The following is a 25495-nucleotide window of genomic DNA, read 5'->3' as shown; positions in this document are numbered from 1 at the left end:
AGTCCCAATACATTAAGGAACCAAAACAGAAATTTTATTTTGATATTGAGTTAGAATGCTGTTTTTTGTGAAAGCTTTAATGAAAATATTTCACATTTATTTTGGTCTTGCCACTATATTCAACTTTTTGGGTTATAGTTGAAGCTTTTATTGCTCATAATATTTTTAAATCATTTTCCTTATCTTATAAACATGGGGTTATTATGTTATGTTATTTGGGGTTTTTATGTTAAGGATAACTCTTTTAAAAGATGCTGCTTTTATTATAAACTTTATTTTAATATTATGTAAATTTCACACACATAAATCCAAGTTTGCCAAAAGCAAACCTCTCTTCATGGTGCTAGAAAAAGAGATTCAAATGTATATAAAAGTGATTTCTAAATCTAAAAATAGAATAGCAATTAAAACAGTTAATATGTGCTCCTCCTTTAACATTTTTGCAAAAAAATGTTTTGTGTATATGCACTTCCTGTAGTAAAAGTGCTTTTAATAAATCTTGTTAATAACTAAAATTGGAAAATGTGTGTAGTATATTTATATGTAATTTGAAATTATGCATTATCAAATTCCATTAAAACAACACTCTTCCAGCAGTTCATACTCACATCTAATATCTCGTTTGTCATGGTGGGCATGCATGAAATGTTCCTGAATGAAAGTGAAAGTGCCAAGTTGCAGTAAAAGTCGACAAATTAAAACTGAAACACATGAAATTACATGAAACTCCAGAGGAAATGTGGATAGCATGATGACGCAATGACGTTACTCGAATTATGTGCAATAAAATGTAAATCAGGATCATGAAAGGAACAATCAAAAAGCAACTCATGTAAACACCTTAATCATGTTACTGTCTTATTCAGATTAAGGCAAATCATTTGCCTTATATCATGTCCATATAATCATGTCCATATAAATGTAGTCAATGTCACACAAGTGTTCTTGGAGCTTTATGTAATTACAGTTGAACTGCTGAAGTCACACGTAATGTTTCCTTTTTTGGCTCCTTTACTGGGCTTTCTGTTGCTGTCTGGAGGATGAGGAAGATCAAAGTGTTCTTTCTCACTGACCAATTACCTCCGTATGGCTGGCTTTTCTGCTGTTACCAGTTTGTCCAGTCAGTGGCTCGACATGTACATTGGTGGACTTAAGACGCAGAGCAGAGTTGACCGTGACGATGGGGTTCGAGTCTGGTGAAGAACGGTTCCAGAAAGCAGGTAAGACCAAAACAGAAGCCAAAAAATAAAATAAACATGTAAATAACAGGATGAGAATGTGGTAAAATCTGAAAATGTGGTAAAAATCAGGTGGCCCCGAGGAAAATCTTTTGGGTTAAGCGAAGGGGGTGGGCGACTCAATTGGTGCTTTTTAAAACACTATCGGTTTGGTGTTGTGAAGGGGGAGGGTGGGAGCAGGGCCGGAGCAAGCTGAACTGGCGCTCTATGGATGCGCCGGCCCTGGGTGGGAGGATCGGTCAGTCAGTAAGTCAGTCAGTCAGTCAGTCAGTCAGTCAGTCAACAGCAGCTTCTTGTGGATTTACTTGAGAACATCAGGCCGAATGGCACTCGCAAGAGAAATTTGAGATCGCAAAAAGCGCACACAGCGGCCTCTGGTGGACTCGCGAAAACAGAAACACAGCTCATGGGATATATTTTGCTCTCTCCAGAAATGTATATAAGGGTACGTAATCAGAAGGAGCCTGGGTTGGATGTTTCGCAATACTGGATTGCAGCTGGAAGGGCATCTGCTGTGTAAAACATATGCTGGATAAGTTGGTGGTTCATTCCGCTGTGGCGACCCCTGATGAATAAAGGGACTAAACCGAAGGAAAATGAATAAAAAGATTCCAACATTGTTTCATTTTAACTATTTTGTAAGATTTTACTCCTTGGAAATAGTACAGTGTAAATGTTTACCATGTAATCAATTTCATTGCAGTTTTCTAACCACGTATAAGGAAATAAATGTAAACTAAAGAAAACTGATTTCTACAGTTTATCAAAATGAACACACTGGATTATTTCTTCTATGTGCTTCAGTAATATGCAGCTGAAAAGATAACAATAATCATGTCAACATCATGCCTTAAGGCACTTGCATAATATTACTTACAAAAACCTTCATTTTAAATATGTTAATGTTTTAAAATCCACAATGGACTGCTGTTTTCACTGTGGACCAATGGCCAGCAGATGGCATCATCATCTTTGTTTTCTAATAGCCATCTTAATGCATTTTCTGAGGCGATTTACTTTCTTTGTTTCTACATTTATTTTGGAGCTATGTAAAATGTAGATTATTCACACTGCATTTAGGTGTATTTTGCTAGTACCAGGTCGAACCCACTTCAGAACTGACTTAATTTTTAGTGGCTTCTTATATATATAAATCTCATATATATTATATATAATGCTTGTAATCAAATGATTAAATATATCTATTTTCTTTCAAAAAGCATACTATTCGGCTTTTTATGCATCTTCCATTATAAACTTCTATCCTATTATTCTCTGTTAAAACAAGGAACACATTACTAATAAATTAATGATAATTATATTATTTTAATTAATTATTTCATTAATTCATTCATTCATTTTCTTCTCGGCTTATTACATTTATTTTTCCGGGGTCATTATTTTAATTTACAGTGCAAAAACTTAATAAAAATAATAATCTCTATTATTACTTATAAAGAGTATATAATACATTAAATATGTATTTTATTTGACTATCTTTCACATTGGATGTTGTTTTAACAGACACAAAATATTTATAAGTTCAAATAAATATTGCTTTTGGGATAGAAGTTAAACAATAAAAATGTAGATGGTTTGCTCATTATAAATAGAATATAGATCTGACACCAGATGGTGCTAATATAACAAGATTAGTATGTTCCTCATACACCATTATACATTCATGCATGATCAACGGTCATGATTATTATTGGTAAACTATTGATAACCTGCAAAAGATATGCCTTTCATACCATATAAACAGCTTCTTTACAGTTTAATTAATATTCTTATGCAATGATTGAAATTACCAGTGAGTTGAGCAGAATTGATTAAATAACAAAGGCCTTTTAAATGAAGTGTGAACCTAGTTTTTGAACATACTTTTAAATGATTTCCTCCTGGTCACTCTGAAATTCACAGTCGGTTGGCTGATGGGTCGGTAAGTTGGCTAAATCCTTAAACACATCCGCATAGCTGTGAAAATGCACTCCTAGATTAAGCAGATTCTCCAGCCGCTGGATCCCGTCAGATGAAGAGGAACAGGGCAGATTTTGGGTGGAGAGCACATCTCTGAAGGGTGAAGGAGCCATCAGAATAAATTGTCCACTGGACAAATCTACACCCAAAACATGCAAAAACAGAGTCTAAGGAAAATCAAACCAGAAAATCACTTTATACATCAATATCTGTTATAACATTATGGTGTGCTTTTACATGTGATATTTTACTAACTCATTGGCTGAATTTGAATGAACAGCCAACAATTTCAAAAGGTACAGTAAGGATGTCAAGGTCTTGTGTTCATTTGGAAGACTCTGGTGGTGATATTTAGATGCCCACTAGATGGCACCCAAACGTAACAAGAACTGTTTGGTGTTTTAAATTGGTCAAACCACAAGATGTCACTGTGATGTTACTAAAGGGATAGCTCACCCAAAAATGAAGACTCTCATCTTTTAGTGATTCCAAAGCTTTATGAGTTTTGTTCTTCTGTTGAATACAAAAGAAGATATTTTGAAAAATGCTAATAAACCTCTAACCAATGACTTCAATAGTAGTAAAAATACTATGGAAGTCAATGGTTACAGGTTTCCAATTTTTTTCATAATAGCTTCTTTGTGTTCAACACTTACTCACCCTCAATTTGTTCCAAACATATATAAATTGCTGATTTAAATATAATGCTTCTGCAAAACATAAAATATATTTTTCTGGACTGCACTGACTACTGTACTCCCAGCAGACACATAACGTTAAAGATGTTACTGTTAAGTTGAATATAGTTCGCCACTCGCCAGCATCTAAGGACAATATTGTTTGGATGTCAAGTTAGGACGTGAAATGATGTTGATATTTGGTTGATTTTAGGTTGTGTTGGAAAGTGACCAAAAACGCCGAGCCAACATCTTAAATCAACGTCATATTGACGTCAAATACTGACACTTAATCATCAGGTATGACAACCAAAATCCAACATCTGATAGACATTATAGTGGTAACATCAACAAAACGTCAAGCTGTAAATTACAAGCTGATATTTTGTTGTTTTGTAGCTTGCAATGGAAAGTAACTTAAATACAACATCTACCCAACATTGGACATTGATGTTGGCCAGACGTTAGGTTCTAACGTCAACTCGATTTTCAATTCCAAATAAAATGCAACATCTTACGGCCTTGGGGTACAACCTCAATCTGACATCATGTTGACGTCCTGTGCCTGTTGGGATAGTTCTTCATATTATGAAAGTCAGTCCAGCAACTCACAGGTAAATACTGTAATTTTCTAACCAAAATTGTATCTTTTTTGTACCTTTGAGGGATTTTCTCAGCAAATACAGTATTTTATAGTGTATGATTTTAATTTCAATCATCAAACTAATTTTGTTTTTGTGAGGTGGGGGGGGGGTAATTAATTCACAAGAAATTAATAAAAACAAAATCTAGAACTAGACTATAACTAGATAAGAACATTATATATCCATTATATATCCCTATATATAATAGGGATTGTCCACACAAAATTCAAAATTACCTCATAATTTACTGTTTTAAACCTTTATATGATTCTTTATTCTGTTGAACACAAAAGAAGATATTTTGAAAATTGCTGGTAGTTGGGACCTTTTTTTTCCTACTATGGAAGTCGGTATGTCCCAGCAACCAGCCTTTTTCAAAATATCTTCTTTTGTGTTCAACAGAAGAAAGAAATTTAAAGCGGTTTTGAACAAGTGAAGGGTGAGTAAATGAGTACAATTTTATTTTTTGGGTGAACTAACTTAATTAATCCTCATGACTCATGCTTAAATTCTGATAGAAGAACATTTTTACCTTCAGTAATACATTTCTCACCAAGCCACCATTATTTCTTATTTGCATCTCAGACAAGTATATTATTTGATTTATGAATATTCTAACCAGTGATGTAAAGTAACACATTACAAATACTCAAACTACTGTTTTTGAGTAGTTTTTCTCAGAAATTGTAATTTACTGAGTAGTTTTAAAAATGTGTACTTTTACTTTCCCTTGAGTACATTTATAGGGCTGTATCTGTACTTTTACTCCACTTCTTTCTTTTTCCTGCAATCACCACTTTATTTTTTCTTGTCTATGTTGATTGGCTGAGTAGAAAAATAAGTCTTGTGATTCCTGTCCAATCAAATCACACATAGGAGGTAAATCGCATCATAATGAACTACCTCAAGACATGGGCGATTTATAATTGCAGCAAACTGTTTGGAGGTATTTAAAGTTTCCAAGATGTCCAAAATTTTTACACACAATGACCCAGAGATTGTTTAGAAGCATGTCACTAATGAGAAGATGATGGATGTTTACCATATGGTGACCGAAAACACCCAGCAGGCACAAGATGTCAACATGACGACAGATTGACGTTGTACCCCAATGTCGTGGGGATGTTGCAATTTGTTTGGAAATGAAAATCGAGTTAACATTAGAACTTAAGATCGGCTGACGTCAATGTCCAACGTCCAACCTAAAATCAACCAAATATCAACATCTAACGATGTTACAGGTTGAAGCTGTGTGGACGTTTATCATGTTGGATTTTGGTTGCATATCTGACGAATAAATGTCAGTATTTGATGTCAAAATTACGTTTGTTTAAGATGTTGGCTCGATGTTGGATTTGGGCCACTTTCCAACACAACCTAAAATCAACCAAATATCAACGTCATTTGGCGTCGTTATTGGACATCAAAATAATGTTGTCCTTAGACACTGGCTAGACATTGAGTTTTGGTCACCTGACGACTAAATCTAAACTAATATTAACGTCTAATGACATTGTGTGCCTGCTGGGCAATAACTAAATGCACTACAGAATGTTACGTTTACACACATCCACAAATTACATGTAAATGCTTCAGCTTTTTACAGCATAATACTCACCACTCTTGAGTACTTTCGAAAGGTCTACTTTTTACTCATACTTTGAGTAATATTTACAACAGATGCTTTTACTCTACTTCTACTACATTTTTAGGCAAGTAATAGTACTTTAACTTGAGTATGATTTTTCAGTTCTTTTTCCACCATTGATTCTAAAAGGCCAATCTATTCATTTATTTTAGGTGTCAAATAAAAGAAAGCTTACCTTCAGGTTGATGTTCATCTTTGTGATGTGAGCTGATGAGGGACAGTTCTCTCTCACAGTCAAACTCAGAAGCGGTGAATGAGCAGTGACTCTCGCTCTCCGATGACGTCTCAATCGGCCCACCACGGCATGACTGAATAGGACCCCCCCTCAAATTCTGATTCAAGTGTCTTTTGCCATCTCGTGGGGTGTTCAGTTTCTCAACCTCATCAGCAGATAGGTACTGCGGTGGGCCTGTAAGGTCAGGAGCTAGTTTTCTCTTGAAGAACAAGTGGGATTGATGCTGCCATTGGTGAAAATCACCTCCGGGTGTCTTCAGATGAAGCTTAGGAGATGGTTTGTGATTATTTTGAGGCTGCATGGTGGATTGAGGAACTTTTGCATTTGCCTGTTCATCTTCCGTCTTCATCACATCCGAGTATGTGCTGTCAATCTCATAATACTCCAGTTCACTTCCTGCAAAACCTGAGACGTGACACAAAGGACCACTTTCAGTAAAACGTTCCACTCCTTGCGTTGAATCCCTTGGTTTAATCAAATCTGGCTGCTTGTTTGGTTCATTTGAGATGTTTGGCATCTCTGCGGGACTTAAACTAAACGCCAGGTTATCCATGCCATGTGGTTTGTTAGGTGGCATAAGGTAGATATGACTCTTCTTTTCAACTTCACTATGATTTTGATGTCTCCTGAGGACAAAACACAGAACTAGGATCAGCAAAATGAGGGCAATGGGAATAACGACTGCAACAATCCATAACGGGGCAGTTTTTTTGGTTGGAGAACAGGGATCACTATGGATGAGGTCGGATGAGCATGATCCACATGAAGACTCTGAGGGCAGACAGATGCACCAGTAGTCATCTCTGGATGAAGATCCACAGTCACTGTTGTTCCAGCAGGGCTCAGACAGACAGGAATCTTCAAGGCACGGAGTCAGAACACAGTAGATTGGAGAAACACAGAAGGTCTGAAAGGCAGACAGGCTGGAGCTGGACTCAACTATATCATTGTGGCCGTTGAAGGATAAGAGGTGGCCGTTGTATTTGATGTATTCCACACATCCTCTAAAACCTAGGAAAACAAATATAATCTGTGTTAGTGTACTGTATGCTATGCTGTGATATTGCAGCATTCCACACTCTATAGGAACATACTGTAACTGTTAAAATGTATTTGGGCTTTTGCACCATGTAGTTACAGGAACTTAGATATAGGAACTAGTCACCAGACATGGTTCCTCAATAACTTATATCTCCCTGGATGATTTTCCTGACTTGCATTTACAATCTCTGAGTATTGTTGCTGACCATGTATATCCCTTTATGACCACAGTGTACCCATCTTCTGATGGCTGCTTCCAGCAGGATAACACACCATTTCATAAAGCATGAATCATCTCAGACTGGATTCTTCAACATGACAATGAGTTCACTTTACTCAAATGGCCTCCACAGTCACCAGATCTCAATCCAATAGAGCACCTTTGGGATGTGGTGGAACGGGAGATTAGCATCATGGATGTGCAGCCGACAAACCTGCAGCAACTGCGTGATGTTGTCATGTCAATATGGACTAAAATCTATGAGGAATATTTCCAGTACTCAGTTGACTCTTTGCCACGAAGGATTAAGGCAGTTCTGAAGGCAAAAGGGGGTCCAAGCCGATACTAGTAAGGTGTACCTAATAAAGTGGCCAGTGAGTGTGTGTATCTTTTTTTAAATGAAAAAATTAATTTAAATTCATTTTAAACTGCTGATGTTCACAATGTTAATAATAATAAAACAATAAAAAAAAAAAGAATTTTAAGTTTTACATTTCTTTTCCCTACTTGTGCCAATATAGCACTGTGCTTAAAATCCATCATACTAACATAACTGTGAAAATTATTTACCATTACACCTCTAAAAAATATATTATTTAATAACTAACAAATCAAGGCCAGTCCTACCTAAGTTTTGGATGATCTCTGGGATATCTCTCGCTGGATCAGAGCCCAAAAAAATGGTCTCCACAAGGAATGCTGAATGAGTTATGGTGCCATTGGTGGTGTTTGCAACAGGCCGATCATCCAGAAACAGAGAGAAAAAGGAGCCTCTTCTGCGCAGATGAAGAACATGCCACTGTCCATCTGACACATTTCCCTCCACTGACAGCTCAAGCTGATGACCAGATGTGACATTGGTGAACATGTATAGAGGCTTCCCATCTGATATCTGAGAGAGAAAGAGCAGATTTAAAATCATCAGGCTTTTATTAATGTAGGGAAGCAAACAACTAAGGGATTATTCACAGTTTCATAAAAGCTTGCTTAGCTCTAGTGTTAGTGGAATAATACACATATAAATATCTTAATGGACCCTTTTCACATTTCCTTGTTTCTCAGTAGCAGAGGTCATCATAGTTGGGTAAACTTAGAGTGTAGTGGATGAGAAAGTACAACAAATATTTTATTTACAATCCTATTTGTTGAAATAATAAAAGAAAAACTCCACGATGGTGTTATCAAGACTTTCAGAAAAAGGGAAAAAATGTGTGAGACTGATAACGCAGATAGAAGAGAGTACAACGTCAAATTTACTGTCCTGTCCATAGAGACTGCATTAAAAACACACTGCATAAGCGGTAGCTCAGTTTGTTTTTGAAAAGGGTCCATTGGGAATTTTTACCAAATAAGTAATGAAATATTAATAATAAAGAGACAGTAAAGTTCTAGTAATTAAAAAAGTGTTTTTATGAACTTATTTTATTCACATTTCAGTTTAAATTCTTCCAAAAATGGTCATATTCTACTTCTGTTGTTCTACCATCTTACCAAAACATTTAAATTAATTAATTAATAATCATTTATTTTATTATTATATATAAAATAGTAGGGCATCACAGTGGCACAGTAGGTAGCACAATTGCCTCACAGCAAGAAGGCATTTCTGTGTGCATGTTCTCCCCGTGTCCGCGTGGGTTTCCTCCGGGTGCTCCGGTTTCCCCCACAAGTCCAAAGACATGCTATAGGTAAATTGGGTAAGCTAAAATTGGCCATAGTGTATGTGTGAATAAGTGTATGGATGTTTCCCAGTGATGGGTTGCATCTGGAAGGGAATCCGCTGCGTAAAACATATGCTGGATAAGTTGGCGGTCCATTCTGCTGTGGCGACTCCAGATTAATAAAGGCACTAAGCCGAAAAGAAAATGAATGAATGAATAAAATAATATATAATATTATATTAATTACAGTATATTTAATTACAATTAATTAATTATAATTTTTATGTATTCATTATTTATTATTTAATCAGCTTTGGCAATGTCATAACAAATATATTTTTTACTTGTAGAGTTACTACTAAATCTTTTACCTAATTTATCTGTTATTACTAACTACAAATTCTTCAGAGTTCACCTTAAGTTTTAAATGTGCTGATTGACTCCAACACACAACCAGTACACCATTTCTTCGTACAGTCCTCATCTTGATTTCAACACTGTCAAAACCCAGAGAGTCTCCTTCCTTCCCAGAATCCAGAATGGCTTGCAGAAGCTGGTTTCTTCTGTAGCTTTCTTTGACATCAAACTCAACATAAGCCTCCCCGTTGAGAAACAATACATGCTGCTCAGCCAAATCTATCAGAGACACAAGTCCAACAACTGTTAAATAACTTTTAACTACAAACCAAAAGACAGGTATGAATGAATGCAGTTACTCATGGCACAGCTGGGTCCGGTGAAGTGATCTCTGCACTGGCAGCGGTGATGAGACCATTGGTCTTGACAAACTCCTTCATTCAAACACACTGCAGCCTCACAGGGAGGAATATGTGTTCTTGGACACCTAGTTTTTAAAAAGAAATCAAATGAAAAGTATTATGAAAGCAATTTGACAAATACAAAGTTCTGCTTGAAACTAACCTTGGAAGAACATTGTGGGATGCCAGAGATTTTAATGAATCAGGACGAATGTTGTTCACTTGCAGGTTTCTCATACAGCCAACAAAGTCATGAGTTCTGATTTGCCTTAGCAAAATGGCATCAATAGACTTTATACCACCAAATGTCATGTTATTTGAGCTCACTTCTAGAGTCCTGTGTGTAAAACATAATTTACAGGAGTTCAGAAATATAAACAAGTATATTGGATACATATAGGAGGTAAAAAAATTTATCTCAAACAAGTTTGAATGTACTACAGGCCTGTAGCCAGCCTGGTGAAAGGAGTGGTTCTTTTTTCTATCAAAAGTAGACCTTTTCTAAGTTATTCGCCTCATTTTCTATGTAATTGTGAGGTTTAAATACTGCATTTTAATTAATTTTAAATAATTTTTTCGGATGGTCATGAAGAAAACACTTTTTGATATACCAAAAACATCCTAAAGATTTTATAATAAAGAAATAGGGAAACAATAGCCTACTTACTTTTTTTTATATACAAATTTATCACATTAAATATTATTAGAAAAAAAATTGGAATCTGGTAAAGTTTTAAATTAAAAACTGTAACCTATTGTCATTTATTAGGCAAATAACATGCATCCGGCAGCACATTCAACTTTCCTCAGTCAGAATTTGGAATGGGAAGAACAGGAAGTCACACCGAAGCAGCCAACACATGATTGGGCTTGGTCTTAAAGCCTTCTTCAATAGGTTTTTTTCATTTGTATTTTTTTTTAACAATTTATGATGACATAGCAGTCAAAATAGGACAAATGAGCACAAATTCTGGAACTTTGTCAGAGAAGGTTAGGTCTTTCGAACCACCCGATTTTTTGTAAAAAATTTGGATATCTTTTTCCATTAAAAGCTCGACTCTCTCATAGTTACATCATGTACTAAGACTGATGGAAAATGAGCAAGATGCTAATTGTCAAATCCTAAGTTAACAAAAAGTGCTCCTGACATTTTTTTTTTTTTTTTGTGTAGGTCGCTAAAGGTCTAAACCAGGGGTGTCCACACTCAGCCCTGGAGGGCCGGTGTCCAGCAAAGTTTAGTTCCAACCCCAATCAGACACACCTGGGCTAGCTAATCAAGCTCTTACTAGGCTTTCTAGAAACATCCTTGCAGGTTGAGGCATGTTGGAGCTAAAATTTGCAGGACACTGGCCCTCCAGGAATAAGTTTGGGCACCCCTGGTTTAAACCAATTCAATAATATATGCTAAGCTAACTAAAAGAGCTACTGCCAGACCAGGAGATCAGCTGAATGGATCCAAAACTGATAAAACTCAGCTGTTTAACTGTAGAGAGTTGTAAAATGAGCCAAATGAGTGGAGTGTTCCAAGTCTAGGACAAAATGTACATTAACATTTTTTCATTTGGCAGAATATTTTATCCAAGGCAACTTACTAATGACAAAAATAAAAGTAGAAAATAAAATAGAGCATTAGTAATAGGAGTGTTGACAAAAAAGATGAATATTTAAATGATTAAAGAGAATAACTAATGATTCAGTTAACAACTTAACTAGTCCTGTTTGGTCAAACACATTACAAAGAACAGTTTTATAGAATATAACACAGGGGTGCCCAAACTTGGTCCTGGAGGGCCAGTGTTCTGCGAAGTTTAGTTCCAACCCCAATCAGACACACCTGGGCTAGCTAATTAAGCTCTTACTAGGCTTGTGCAGGTGTGTTGAGGCAAGTTGGAGCTAAAATCTGCAGGACACCGACCCTCTAGAAGCGAGTTTGGACAACCCTGATATAACAGAATGCAATATAACAAATAAATTGGCATGATTAAATTAAAACTACCTTTGGTTTCCAGTGGCACCAGTTTGCTGTGTGCAAAAGCCTTGAGGTTCATAGACAGAGCAGTTGTCGATTTCTAGAGAGGCCATCTGAGTGACAAAAAGGGGTGAATATCTAAATAGAATCTGCCAACTCTTTCATAAATATGGCTTGATTGGCTCCTAAGATTGACGAAATTACCATAAATCACGTACATTTCCAGATCTTCTTAAAGAGATGTTGTGAAATAATCCATCAGCTATGGTCTTCCCTGTTTCCAATCGTATCACCCCAGATCCAAGATCATAAGACAGAAACAGCCTTCCGCTCAGGATTTCAAGAGCCAGAAAGTCTGAAGTTGATGGCTTGCCATGGTTGTACAAAAGCAGAGCATTTTGCTGCACGGTTGCAAATTCCAGATAGATGAAGTTATATTGCGGATCCAATGGAGGATATTCAATATACGATAGTTCCTGGAAGCCATAACTCTGTTCATCACAGTTGACTCCACTCACACCTAACAATAAATATAAATATCAGATATAATCAGAAAAACATATTTATAAATAAATTTAGAAAATTCATTTTTTGATTTGACTAACAGTTGATACATAATTAATAAATTTATCATCACAATGAAACAGTTAAACACATTCAAAATAATACTTGAGTTTAATAAAACATTATTATTATTTTATAATGTAGAAGTACATTTGATAGGAAAATAAAAATGTTAAACATACATATATTAACATTTAAAATATTATAATAATTAATGGAATATCAGTCAACCTCACTAAATCAGGTCAATAGCTACTGTAAATCATAATCAGAGACATTGAATTTTGGTGTTCGTATATATACAAATACAAGTTGAATTGTATTACATCAGTCTTTCTCAACCACGTTCCTGGAGGACCACCAGCTCTGCACATTTCCTTGTCTCCTTAACCAAACATACCTGATTCAGATCATCAGCTCATTAGCATAGACTAAAAGACCTGTAATGGGTGTGACAGACAAAGGAGTCATCCAAAACATGCAGTGTTGGTGGTACTCCAGGAACATGGTTGAGAAACACTGTATTACACCTTGATTGTTCATTGTTATGATGGCTGAAACCCCTATTTATCTTTCACCTGCATATAAAAAAGAGTTATACTTACCAAATGGACACTGGCAGGAATAACCAGTAAATAAACTGGAGCAATTCCCATAAATGCAAGGAGAGGAAACACAGTGGTCAACAATACGATCACAAAATCTTCCTGCGACAAAAATACAGGCTAATTAATTGACAAAAATTAATACAAAATTACCCTCTGACATATAAGTGATAAAACATACCTTCATACCCTGGGTTGCAATCACAGATGAACCCTCCCTGTCTGTTCCAGCATGTTCCACCATTTAAGCACACCACTGTTTGACATTCATTATCAACTATAGTACAGTGTGGTCCGGAGAATCCTTCTTTGCATTGACAAAAATAAGTTCCTGGATTGTTGTAGCAGTTTCCCCCATTTTCACAAGGTTCCTTGGCACATTCATCAAAGTCCAGTTCGCATGCATCACCTGTAAATCCTGTTGGGCAGGAGCAGTTAAAGATCTCCACGAAATATGGGGACACAAATATAAGACTGGAGCTTTCCAACACAGCAACTTCCTGACCGATGTGAATGTTTCTGTTGCAGGTGGCACCATTATGGCAAGGACGGAGCATACAGGGGTTGCTGGTTATTTGGTATATAGTCACATTGCTTTGTGCTTCCAGTAACTTTTTATGCATGCTTGATATTCCGCTTGCCACTTCTCCAGTTAGATATTGACCATTGTAGCTTTTCACTGCAGCCAGAAGCAGCATTTTATCTCCTTGCAGCTTCATTCCAAATACATGCGTTTTGGAGGCTTGTAGGTTAAAAAGACTATCCAAAGCTTTAACAAATTTTAAATACTTCAAAGACAGAAACTCCTCAAGAGTAGATATAGAAATGTAAAACAACACACAGTTGTCCAGAGAGACGTTGGTAAAGCCTTTGTAATTGACGTAAATACTGTTGTTAACTGAAGGATGCAGCTGATCACTTGCTTCAACGGAAATATTATAAGTTGCTTCACCTTGGTATGGGGAGGACCACAAATTACACATCCCAAAAGGGAAACTAAACATCCTGGGTTGGCCATTTCTGATTGTACAGTTGAACACATCCAGTTCATCCAGATCAGTCGGTCTCACATTTCCAATTAGCCCTCCTGGGAAGGAACTTCCATAATATTTGACCAATATATTAATGTTTCTCGGAACTGGTGCATTATCATTTTCATCAAGAACTTTAATATGAAACAAAGTGGTGGAGGACATTGGTGGCTTACCAGCATCTTGAACCACAATATGCATGTTAAAAAGAGGATCATGCTCCCGGTCAAAGGGTTTTGAGGTAACCAGAACTCCCTCGGTAGTAAGAGAAAAGCCTTCAGCAGGTCTCATCATCCAGTATGTAAAAGGACCTTGATTTGGAGGAAGATCATCATCTGTGGCTGTTAAGGTGGAGACTAGAGTGCCAGCAGGCTGGTTTTCTCTTATAAACCCTTCTGTGGTCAACAGTTTGGGAGGACTGTCATTGATATCATTAATGGTGATAGCAACCTTTGTGCTTCCTGTTACAGAAGGTGAACCATCATCAATAGCCATGACTGTCAGGTTGTAGATGGCCCATATCTCTCTATCCAGGTGACTGTTAACAGAAATTACCCCACTGACTGGATCTATAATGAAGGAACTATTAATATTTCCATGTTCAATGCTATACGAGAACCTGCTCCATTCTAGAATCACATCTGGGTCCACTGCTTTGACTTTGGTAATGGAAGTCCCAATAAAGATATCTTCTGACACTGCTACAATGTAGAGCATTGAATCAAACTCAGGTGGATCATTTTCATCTAATATGTGGAGATGTATCAATGCTTCATCAACATTAAACCCAGTAATGGCTCCTCTGTTTTTTGCCAACACATGTAATACGTCGTCATTTTTGAGGCGAGTTTTCAAATCTTTGGCGATATATATCTTTCCTGTATGCTTGTCTACTACAAAATTTGATTTTTTACTTTGACCTACAAGTATGTAAAACACTTCTCCATCAGGGCCTAGGTCATAGTCAGTAGCGATGACGCTTCCTATTTCAGTTTGTGGCATCAAAGCTTCTGACACTGAAAAGTTGTATAGATGTCTTTGAAAAGCAGGGATGAACTCATTAACTCCAACAACCTGAATGTATATACGAGCAATATCAAACAAAAATGGAGGACCAACATTGGTGGCCTTGACTGTAAGTTCGAAATGCTGATTTTTTTCATAATCAAAAATTTCCAAAGTAGTAATAGATCCATTTTTGCTGTCCAAAGAAAAGAGCTGAGTATCTCCTGCAATAACCGTATATGAGATTTGAGAGTGAATTCCTGTGTCTGTGTCCTTCGCCCAAACTTGTAAGACTGAGGTCCCAATAAAAGCATTTTCTAAAACCGAGGCAACATAGTCTTTGGATGCAAATATAGGGGGGTTGTCATTTAAATCTGTAACATATACTGTGACATTAAGTCTCCCCTTCTTAGGACGCCAACCTCCATCTTTGGCAATGACACTAAGATGGTGAGTTTCTGACTTCTCAAAGTCAAGTCCTTTAACCAGCATTATCAATCCCGAGGGGGGTTCTATGGAAAACAAACCATTTTCATTTCCACCATCAAAAGAGTAAAAAATAACACCATTGGCACCAACATCCTTGTCTTTGCCTTGGATCTTTCCAATAACTGATCCCACAGGCAAATCCTCTGGAACAAAAAACTCGACTTGGCTGTTGAGAAAATGAGGTGCAAACTGGTTCTCCTGTGTAACTTCAAAACTGATTTCAGTTTGTGCAGCAAGAGGTGGGAGACCTTTATCTTTTGCAGTGATTTCAAGTGTTAGGGTGACATTAAGGCTATTTGCTAAAGTTTTATTTACCAGTACTCTTCCACTGTTATGTTCAACCTGAAAATAAAGAGATCCGTTGCCACCACTATTGAAGTACTCAACACTGTTGTTCATTTCAAGAGAATCTTGATCTACCGCAGATACTTGTATCACTTCTGTTCCTACATCCAGGGTTAAAGGGACTGATACTAAAGCCTTGAATGGAAAAAAAGTGGGTGGGAAATAATTATATCGCACTAACGCTACTGAAACCATGCTAGAGCTGTTTAGAGAAACATTGCCAGAGTCTGATGCCACAACCATAAATGTATACATTTTAGATTCCAGTTCAGACAAAACAATGGGCTGTTTGTTTGAAATTTCCCCGGTTGATACATTCACAAAAAAAAGTTCATTTGGTGGGTTGATGAAGTAGAGTATCTGAGAGTTCTCACCAAGATCTCTGTCAGTAGCACTAACTTGTAAAATGAAAACTTCATGAATCTTCATCTCAGGGATAGTGACAGAGTATACTGGTTGAGAGAAGATTGGCGTGTTGTCGTTGACATCTATAATGTCTATGGTGACGTCTGTGCTGATGCTCCAAGCAGAATCATTGGCATTAATCTTCACTATATAATGATCCTGATCTTCTCTGTCCAAAGGATGCGATACAAATAAAGTGCCAGTGGTTTTATCAATGTTGAATGGAAACTCACTGTTATGGCCAATGATTGTATACTCAATGACAGCATTCAGACCAGCATCTTCATCAGTAGCAACAATCTGAATAACTGAAAAGCCAATGGGAGCATTCTCAGGAACCTCTGTGATGAAAATCTTTGCGAATCGAGGCGCATGATCATTTGTGTCAAGAACTTTAACAATTATTGATGCTACGGCCAAAAGGCTGTTGTTTTCTTTATCAATAGCCTTTATGGAGAACTTATAATATGGTATTTGTTCTCTATCTAAACGTTTTGTTGTGGAAAGAGTGCCTCGATTTTTGTCTATTTTAAATGTGCTCTCAATGTTACCATCCAGAATAAAGTACAGCACTTCTGCAAACACTCCAGAATCCGCATCCTTTGCTAACACATTACACACCCTACTTGAAGCCATGTTTTCATACACTTCACATCTGTAGATGTCTTGTGAGAACACTGGTGGGTTGTCATTCACGTCGCTGATATTCAAATGAAGTTCAGCATATGAAGAAAAAGGTGGTATTCCTGAGTCTCTGGCTTCAACTATTAGATGAAAATACATGTTGGTTTCAAAATCTAAGGCATCCTTGATAGTCAACTCGCCAGTGCTGGGATGAAGCTCAAAAACCTCCCCAAAGTTTCCAGAGGGCAGATAGAAATACACTGTTGCATTTCTCAATGTTTCTGCAGTCACAATGGCCACTAAGGTATCGATGGGTGTGTCCTCAAAGAGAATGTTCTTATTAACCTGGACTGCAATTTGAGGAAAGTATGAGTCATTCCAAAATCTGACAGTCAAGGTTGTTGTGTCCATTTTTGCCATTTCTGCTCCATCCTGCACATGAACATCAACTGTGATGTCATTTCTTCTACTTATTGAATCTGAAATGAACACTGTTCCCGTGTGAGAGTTAATGGAGAAGAGATGGGCATGTTGACCTTGCAGAGAAAAGTTTAGTTTTGCATTCAATTCAACATCTGCATCTTCTGCCATCACTGTGCAAACAACTGATCCTGTAGAACAAACAATGGATATGGGTGTTTGTTGAGTTACGTGAATTCAGTCATTTTAGTGGTTAAGTAAAAGATGTAATATTTCAAAGTCATAACAATAATGTTTAAATTTACCTTTGGTTAACCCAAAAGGTATATTGGCCACATATGGTCCATATAGAAATGATGGGAAGTTATCATTCACATCATCAATTGTTACCACAACAGCAGCTGAGCTGGAAAGAGGCATTGTGGGATGACCATCACTGACGATAACCAAAAATCTGTAGAAAGGCACTGTCTCTCTGTCCAAAGCACTTACAGTGAACAAATCCCCAGATGTTGCATTGATTAAAAATGGAAAATCGAGACCCGCTAAAGAATATCTGAAAGTGAAATACAAGTGAATTATTTACAGTCAATTACCTAAAGACAGGTTCCTATCAGTTTTTGTTAACTGTTTAAACTTTATAAAAAGTAACTTTAAGTTTAGACAACATTAGTTAAGAAAAAAAAACTGAATTGAAATTAGTCACACTACACTACCTGACAAAAGTCTTGTCGCCTATCCAAGTTTTAGGAACAACAAATAATAACTTGACTTCTAGTTGATAATTTGGCATCAGAAGTGACTTACATGAAAGGCAAAGGCCTCTAGATTACGCTTATTTTACCAAAATAAAATATGATTATGCCTTGATTTTTAATTATTTAATTAAGACAGTAAGGTCTGACTTTGCTTAGACAAAAGTTTAGTCACTTAACAGAAATAATGTACAGTATAGAATATAAAGTCAATGTGAATGTTACCCCAAACCTTGATTTTTCCTTCACCAAACTTGACTGATTTCTGTCAGAATCTTGGGTCCATGCGGGTTCCAATAGGTCTTCTGCAGTATTTGTAATTTTCGGGATGCAGTTCAACAGATGATTCATCTGAAAAATCTACCTTCTTCCACTTTTCCAAATGATCAACTAGAAGTCAAGTTATTATTTGTTGCTCTTACAACTGTGATCGACGACAAGACTTTTTTCAGGTAGTGTAGACCTTAAAATGCCCATAATATTTTCAAGACTTGGCTGAAAATAAATACAAATATCTACTGCACATGTATATAAGTGATTTCAAATTTCAGACAAAAAATGAAACATTTTTTACAGAAAATGCTCACTTTATAACAACATCATAATGTACTTAACAAATTACCTTAGCTGGCCATTGGTGCCATCATCTAAGTCTGAAGCTGTAATTCTCAGAAAAAAAGTTCCAAGAGGAGAATCCTCCAATATATGAGCAGTGAATATATCCTTTTCAAAAACTGGAATGTTGTCATTGACATCATCTACAACAATGATTAAAGTGCCTGAGCCTGTCAGTGATGGAAATCCTAGAAAGGAATAACAAACCAATTAAAATTAGGTATACATCAAGCAATTAATACCAATCTTCATCTTAGCCTTTATAGTTCAAATATAAATAGCTCATCTCAAAAACAGGTATATTAATGACTGAAAAACCAGTGGGGACATCTTCTTGATCTTCTGCAATGAATATCTTTGAGAATCAAGGTGCATGATCATTTGTAATGCCTTTAAGACTGCTGTTTTCATTATCAATAGCCTTGAGGATCAGATTATTATGACTGTGTTGTGGAAAGAGTGCCACCTATTTTGTATATTTTAAATGTACTCTCAATTCTACCATGCACAATGATGTACTACATATTTGAAAACACTCCAAAATCAGCAGCAGTTGCTACTTGAAGACAAGTTCTAATATACTTTGCATTTGAAGAGGTTTTGTGAGAACCCTAAAATATCTCTAAAATAGCAAAACGCATGACTGAAAAACCAGTGGGAGCATCTTCAAGAATATCTGTAATTAATATATTTTTATTTTTCTCATTTATTTTGCATTTGTAGTTGTTTTGTGGGGACACTAAAATATCTCAATGTGAAGTTGACAAACTAATTTAAAGAGTTTACATTTTGCTGATGATTGATTATAAAGCGTGTTGGGCATGCTGTCTCTGCAGAGAGCCCTGAGCTCATTAGATCCTTGACCTCCTGTTTCCTGGGTGAGAGGGGAGTTTGAGCTCAGGTAGGTCTCGAGAACTCCCCTGCTATTTATGGCTAATGACAAATTAGGGATTGCTATGGAGAGATATACTGCTGCTTACGAGCTTGTCTGTGGTACTAATTTGGTTTGGTCGATTCACCTTTGTCGCAAGTTTTTGGACTGTGGGAGGAGACCGGAGAACCCGGGGAAAACCCATGCGAGCACAGGGAGAGCTTGTAAACTCCGCACAGAAACTTTGACTGGCCTGTTTGAGACTTGGACCAGTGACGTTCTTGCTGTGAGGCACCAGTGCTAACCACCGTGTTGCCCTATCGAGAAAAAAAAGCAAGGAGAAGTAGGGGTGGAAGGGGTGATTCCTCAAGCCGAAGATGACTGAGATAAGGAACTCTGGTTATTTATAATGAGTTACAAATCATACGATTGGTGAATCATGTATTAGCTAATGGAGGACCAGCTGTGGTCAATCATAAGCATGTGATCCTCTTGAAATTTATTAATAAATAAGCTTCACTTCAAGAGGAACATGTGATATGATTGATCGTGGCTGGTCTCTCATCTGTAATCATTAGTAAACCAATCAGATTATTCCAAACTCAATATAAATGGCCCGTCTAGCCTTACTCCCGTATCTTCATTTTTTTGGAGAATCCCCCATCCAGCCCATCTTCCCTTTCCTCCTTTACCAAGGGGAGCTCTCGAGAACTACCTGATCTTGTATCTCTTATATGCTCATTGACCAGGCGAGAGTTCTGGGCTTAATTATTCAGCATGCCAAACCTGCTAATATTATAAAGCTATATCTAAGTGTGAACTCTTGAAATTAGTTAAATAAAATAGAAAATATCAAGTGATTACACCTGTTGAATATTTGATATAAATGAAGCAAATGATTACCTGAATCAACAGCAATAACTTCCACATGTATTGGTTTTTCACTTCCCTGTCAAGATTTTCTAAGATCTGGATGGTTCCATTGGAATGAAGTGAGAAAAGATTCTCATCATTTCCTGATTCTATAGAATAAGTCAGCTGACCATTAGCTCCCAAGTCCTCATCAGATGCCTGTATCTACAAAATACATATTCAAATCTTCAGAAATGATTGAACAAGACATTAAACTTTATTCAAACAAAAAAGTGAGGCTTATTAAAAAAAAAAAGTAAGTGCATCAATCTTAAGTGCCTTACCTGATGTGTTTGCTGAGAAGAGTCCTCTCCATTTTCCAAAACATGTAAATAAGGGATTCTGGTGAAAAAATAGGCATGCAGTCATTGACGTCTAGGATTGTGATGTTGATAGTTGCAGTGGTGGATCTTTGAACATCTCCCTGGTCTTCTGCAAAGACTGAAAAGCTGTAGAAAGGTGTCTTTTCTCGGTCCATCTTCTCTATCACTAAGACTATACCTAAAACAGAGTCCACCATGAACCCACTCTCTGAGATAGAAAACCGGACCAGTCCATTCGGCCCAATATCACAATCGCTTGCATCAACTTTTAGTATACTTGTTCCACGAGATACATCCTCATATATTGAAAGGCTGTAAGAGCTCTGAGTGAACTCTGGATTGTGGTCGTTGACATCTTCAACAAGCACTGTGAGGTTCATTAAACTGGACAATGCAGGAATACCTTATCTTTGACTTTCAGCATAACTCTGATGACATCCTTGGTTTCCCTGTCCAATGGCTTCTGCAGGTAAACAACCCCGGTTGAACTATTATACTGAAAGATTCATCTTCTGCACTTTCAAAACTAAAAACAAATTCACCATTAGATCCAGCATCAGCATCTGTGGCCTGTACGACTGTCACAGCAGAATGAAGAGGTGCGTTCTCTGGAAAACTAACAGTACTGGGTGTTGTGATAAGTGGGGGGTTGTCATTGACATCCATAAGATAGACGGTAACATGCACTGAGCTTGTGAGTTGAGTCTCTGTGGGTAAAGCATGATCATGGGCTTGGACAATAAGGCTGTACATTGCATATGTTTCTCTGTCTAATTCAGCGTTTAGGCACAGAGCTCCCTCTTGATTTATTGAGAACTTATTCTCAAGATCTCCAGATGTGACCGCTAACTCCACTTCTCCATAAATACCTGTTAGATACAAGAAAAAGAGCACTTGAATTATATTGGCCAACATAAATGTAGTTGTAATTCACACACTAAGCAGGTGATATTAAAGGTGTAATTAACTGAGAAATCAACTACCCAGGTAATCTTATAATTTTCAGATCTCAAATAAACATAAGATACAGGTATTAAACTCTGAACATGAACCATTTGTGGTATAAAATCAACTGCCTGTGATGGGAATCCCCCTCAAAAATTGGAATAGCTATTCTGTAAATATGTATAAAGTACAATAATTTAGGGAAGCACCAATTCAGTTTCTGATACCAGCAAAAGAATATTTTTTTAATTTTTATATAGTTATGGCTGATTATAGATAAATAGCTTCCTTTTTTATCTGCATTTTTGTCTTGCAATTTGAGAATATCCATTTTACTCCCTAAACCTCCCCAGATTTTATTCTTGGTCACAATAGCGATTGGTGCGAAACAGCATGTCTAGAATTGCATTGCAATTCAGTTGTTTTCAATTGTTCAACAATTGACCAGTGTGTTATACTTTTGGTTCCAATTGAGAGTTGATGGAAGAGTGTTGTTTTAATGGAATTTGATACCGCATGACGTATAGAAAAAACCTCTGCATTTTGTGATGCAGGTGTCTGTTGTCCTTCACTTACTCAGTAGGTGCAGAGAATAGTGTCAAATGGCCCTGTGTGTATGAAATATCATGTCGCAAAATGTGGTTTAATTGCGGTGTTTACATGTCTGTACTGCATGTTAATAATGCATACTCATCTTAATTCAATTTCTGTTTAGTTTGATTATGACCTTACTCAGATTAAATGAACCAAAAATCGCTGTTTACAGGGTAGACTCTTAATCAGAGTATTGTCTTAATAGTATTAAATTATCAGATTATTGGTGTCCATGTAAACGTACTTAATGATACATTATAATCAATGATACATTAAATTTTATTTAAAATAATCTTTTTAGGCAACACAGTGGCGCAGTAGGTAGTGCTGTCACCTCACAGCAAGAAGGTCGCTGCTTGAGCCTCGGCTGGGTCAGTCGGTGTTTCTGTGTGGAGTTTGCATGTTCTCCCTGCGCTCGTGTGGGTTTCCTTCGGGTGCTCCGGTTTCCCCCACAGTCCAAAGACAAGAGTTACAGGTGAATTGGGAAGGCTAAATTGTCCGTAGTGTATGAGTGTATATGAGTGTGTATGGATGTTTCCCAGAGATGGGTTGCAGCTGGAGGGGCATCCGCTGCGTAAAACATATGCTGGATAAGTTGACGATTCATTCTACTGTGGCGACCCCAGATTAATAAAGGGACTAAGCCGAAAAGAAAATGATTGAATGATAATCTTTTTTATTATTTAAATTTTTTTTTTTTTTTGCTAAAGCCAATAACAACACTTTAGAGCTTATAGAAATAAATTCAGTTTTATAAAATTAACATGTTATCAAAACAAAATGTGAATTTCACTGTGCACTATGCTTCAGCCTGACCCTGAAAAAGATAATAATAAATAAAGAATGATAATAAATTTCCAACTTTTATATCTTCTAGATGTGCAAGCAGAAAGTAAAAACTGAGCTGGTCATGTGACATTGATACATTAAATTTATTTAAAATAATATTTTTTCTTTAAATGTTGATTTTTTTAATCAAAGCCAATAAAAACACTTTCGAGCTAATAGAAATAATAAACACATTCTAGTTTAATCAAATTAACACGTTATCAGGAACAAAAATGTGAATTTCACTGTGCACTATGCTTCAACCTGACCCTGAAATAAGAGAAGCCGAGAAAGAGGGTTCTTCATTATTAGCTGCAGTCAGCATCCAGAGTGAACACTATTCATCGTCTTACAAAAGAAAATGACGTAAGATTTAATGAGCCCGCTTCAGTCTCCTCGACATTTCCCAAAGCTTTTCAAACATATGAACATGAAGGTTCTGAGACTGTAGGCAAATAAAAGCTATGGCCAGTTTTGTCCACTTTGCTATTGTACATTGAATAGACTTGTTGTTATACATACTTGTTTTACTTTGATGTGTCTTGGTTGTCTTAAAGATAAAATATTTTCCAAGAAAAAAAAAGTATACAGTATAATTAATTTGTTCAATTTCCCTTCGGCTTAGTCCCTTTATTCATCAGGGGTTGCCACAGCAGAATGAACCGCCAACTTATCCAGCATATGTTTTACACAACGGATGCCCTTTCAGCTGCAACCCAGTACTGGGATACATCCATACACTCTCATTCACACTCATACACTACTGACAATTTAGTTTATTCAATTCACCTATAGCGCATGGTTTGGGCTGTGGGGGAAACCGGAGCACCCGGAGAAACCCACACCAACACGGGAAGAACATGCAAACTCCACCTTCTTGCTGTGAGGTGCAATGCTAACCACTGAGCCACCATGCCACCCCAAGTATACAGTAATACTTAAAAATGTTTAAGGTAGGTAAAAAAAAAATCTTATCAACCCCTCATTAATTTCATTACAAATACATTGAAATTTATTATGATTTAAAATTAGGGCTAGGCAAAGAATAAATTTTTTCAATTATTATTATTATATTATTATTTTTAATTGGCCAATTTAATATGAATTCGCCAATGCTGTGAATCTTTTCTCCAAAGTCTAGATTGCATGTAACATCTGACTACTCATTGTATGCATATGTTCAGTCTTTTCATTAATTCACCACCTGTAAACTGAAGTTCACTATAAATTTTTAGAAATGAATGAACATTGCCCAGTACTGGGTTGCAGCTGGAAAGGCATCTGCTGCTTAAAACATATGCTGGAATAGTTGGCGGTTCATTCTGTTGAGGCAACCTCAGAAATAGAGACTAAGCCGAAGGAAAATGAATAAATAAACAATCAGTAGCACTTACATTAAATCTGTATTCACTGAATTTAATGAGATATCTGAATCTGATAACCTTAAAATAGTCTTTATTTTAGATGTCTTCTTAAAATTTAACTGATTTAAAAATGTAATTATTCTTGAAATGGCAAAGCTAATTTTTCATTTTCATTATTACAAATTTCATGTCACATGATTCTTTATAAATCCTTCTAATATACTAAAATATAGGGCTCAAGAAACATTATTCCTAATGTAGAAAATAGCTGTGGTGCTTTATGTTACACAACATCCCATACATAAATAATAATATTAATGTAAGTTAGAATACATAATAAATATATAATTGTTTTATTTAAACAAACATTATAAATGTCTGTAATACCTTATTGCAGAACAAATCCTTAATACTTTAATTTACAAAAAAATTAAAACTAGTGTATGTCATGCAGTATTACCTCATCTGGATCTGAAACATTCAACTTAGGAAGCACATCCCAACAGGTGAGTCTTCCGGTATGGAGGCATAGAAAGCATTCTGGCTGAACACCGGTGGGTTGTCATTGACATTAATCACATTGAAGTAAACCCTGACCCTGATAAGCTCACTGCCCCCCTGCTGAGCTCCAGCAGTTAAGATGTAGTTGTGCTCCAGCTCAAAATCCAGAGCACGGGACAGGAGGAATTCTCCAGAATGTGGATTGAGAAGAAAAAGGCCATCGCCCAT

At 36.6% G+C, this 25495-nt stretch overlaps 2 protein-coding genes across 3 annotated transcripts; both read right to left on the bottom strand.

Annotated features, from left to right (window-relative positions):
* Nucleotides 1–133: 133 nt before the first annotated feature.
* On the bottom strand, nt 134–16339 carry LOC130241536 (protocadherin Fat 4-like). Of its 2 annotated transcripts, XM_056473375.1 has the most exons (11): nt 13422–16339; nt 13241–13342; nt 12290–12591; nt 12099–12184; nt 10266–10439; nt 10061–10188; nt 9760–9980; nt 8311–8575; nt 6363–7433; nt 3123–3357; nt 134–1193 (listed from the first exon to the last, which is right to left on the bottom strand). In XM_056473375.1, the coding sequence occupies exons 1-10, from the start codon at nt 16303–16305 to the stop codon at nt 3125–3127; spliced, it is 5466 nt and encodes a 1821-aa protein (XP_056329350.1). In that variant the 5' UTR covers nt 16306–16339; the 3' UTR covers nt 134–1193; nt 3123–3124. The 2 variants fall into 2 exon arrangements, with proteins under 2 accessions (XP_056329350.1, XP_056329349.1); XM_056473374.1 differs by lacking the exon at nt 134–1193 and having other exon boundaries at nt 2816–3357.
* Nucleotides 16307–25495, bottom strand: LOC130242104 (protocadherin Fat 4-like). Its single transcript, XM_056474118.1, has 6 exons — nt 25252–25495; nt 21578–21904; nt 20997–21402; nt 17865–18115; nt 16390–17750; nt 16307–16312 (listed from the first exon to the last, which is right to left on the bottom strand). The coding sequence occupies exons 1-6, from the start codon at nt 25493–25495 to the stop codon at nt 16307–16309; spliced, it is 2595 nt and encodes an 864-aa protein (XP_056330093.1).

Source organism: Danio aesculapii, chromosome 15 (assembly GCF_903798145.1).
Source record: "Danio aesculapii chromosome 15, fDanAes4.1, whole genome shotgun sequence".
NCBI classification, from domain to species: domain Eukaryota; kingdom Metazoa; phylum Chordata; class Actinopteri; order Cypriniformes; family Danionidae; genus Danio; species Danio aesculapii.
This window is presented reverse-complemented; position numbering and strand designations above follow the sequence as displayed.

Coding starts and splice junctions, on each gene's coding strand:
- LOC130241536 (XM_056473375.1), bottom strand. CDS start 16,305: ATGGTTTCAGTAGCGTTAGTGCGATATAATTATTTCCCACCCACTTTT. Junction 10,189..10,265: donor TCCCACAATGTTCTTCCAAG/GTTAGTTTCAAG, acceptor TTTAAAAACTAG/GTGTCCAAGAACACATATTC. Junction 3,358..6,362: donor AGATGAACATCAACCTGAAG/GTAAGCTTTCTT, acceptor TTTTGGGTGTAG/ATTTGTCCAGTGGACAATTT.
- LOC130242104 (XM_056474118.1), bottom strand. CDS start 25,495: ATGGGCGATGGCCTTTTTCTTCTCAATCCACATTCTGGAGAATTCCTC. Junction 21,905..25,251: donor TGTTGGGATGTGCTTCCTAA/GTTGAATGTTTC, acceptor TGTATCTAACAG/GTATTTATGGAGAAGTGGAG. Junction 21,403..21,577: donor TGCTGATGCTGGATCTAATG/GTGAATTTGTTT, acceptor TGAACCTCACAG/TGCTTGTTGAAGATGTCAAC.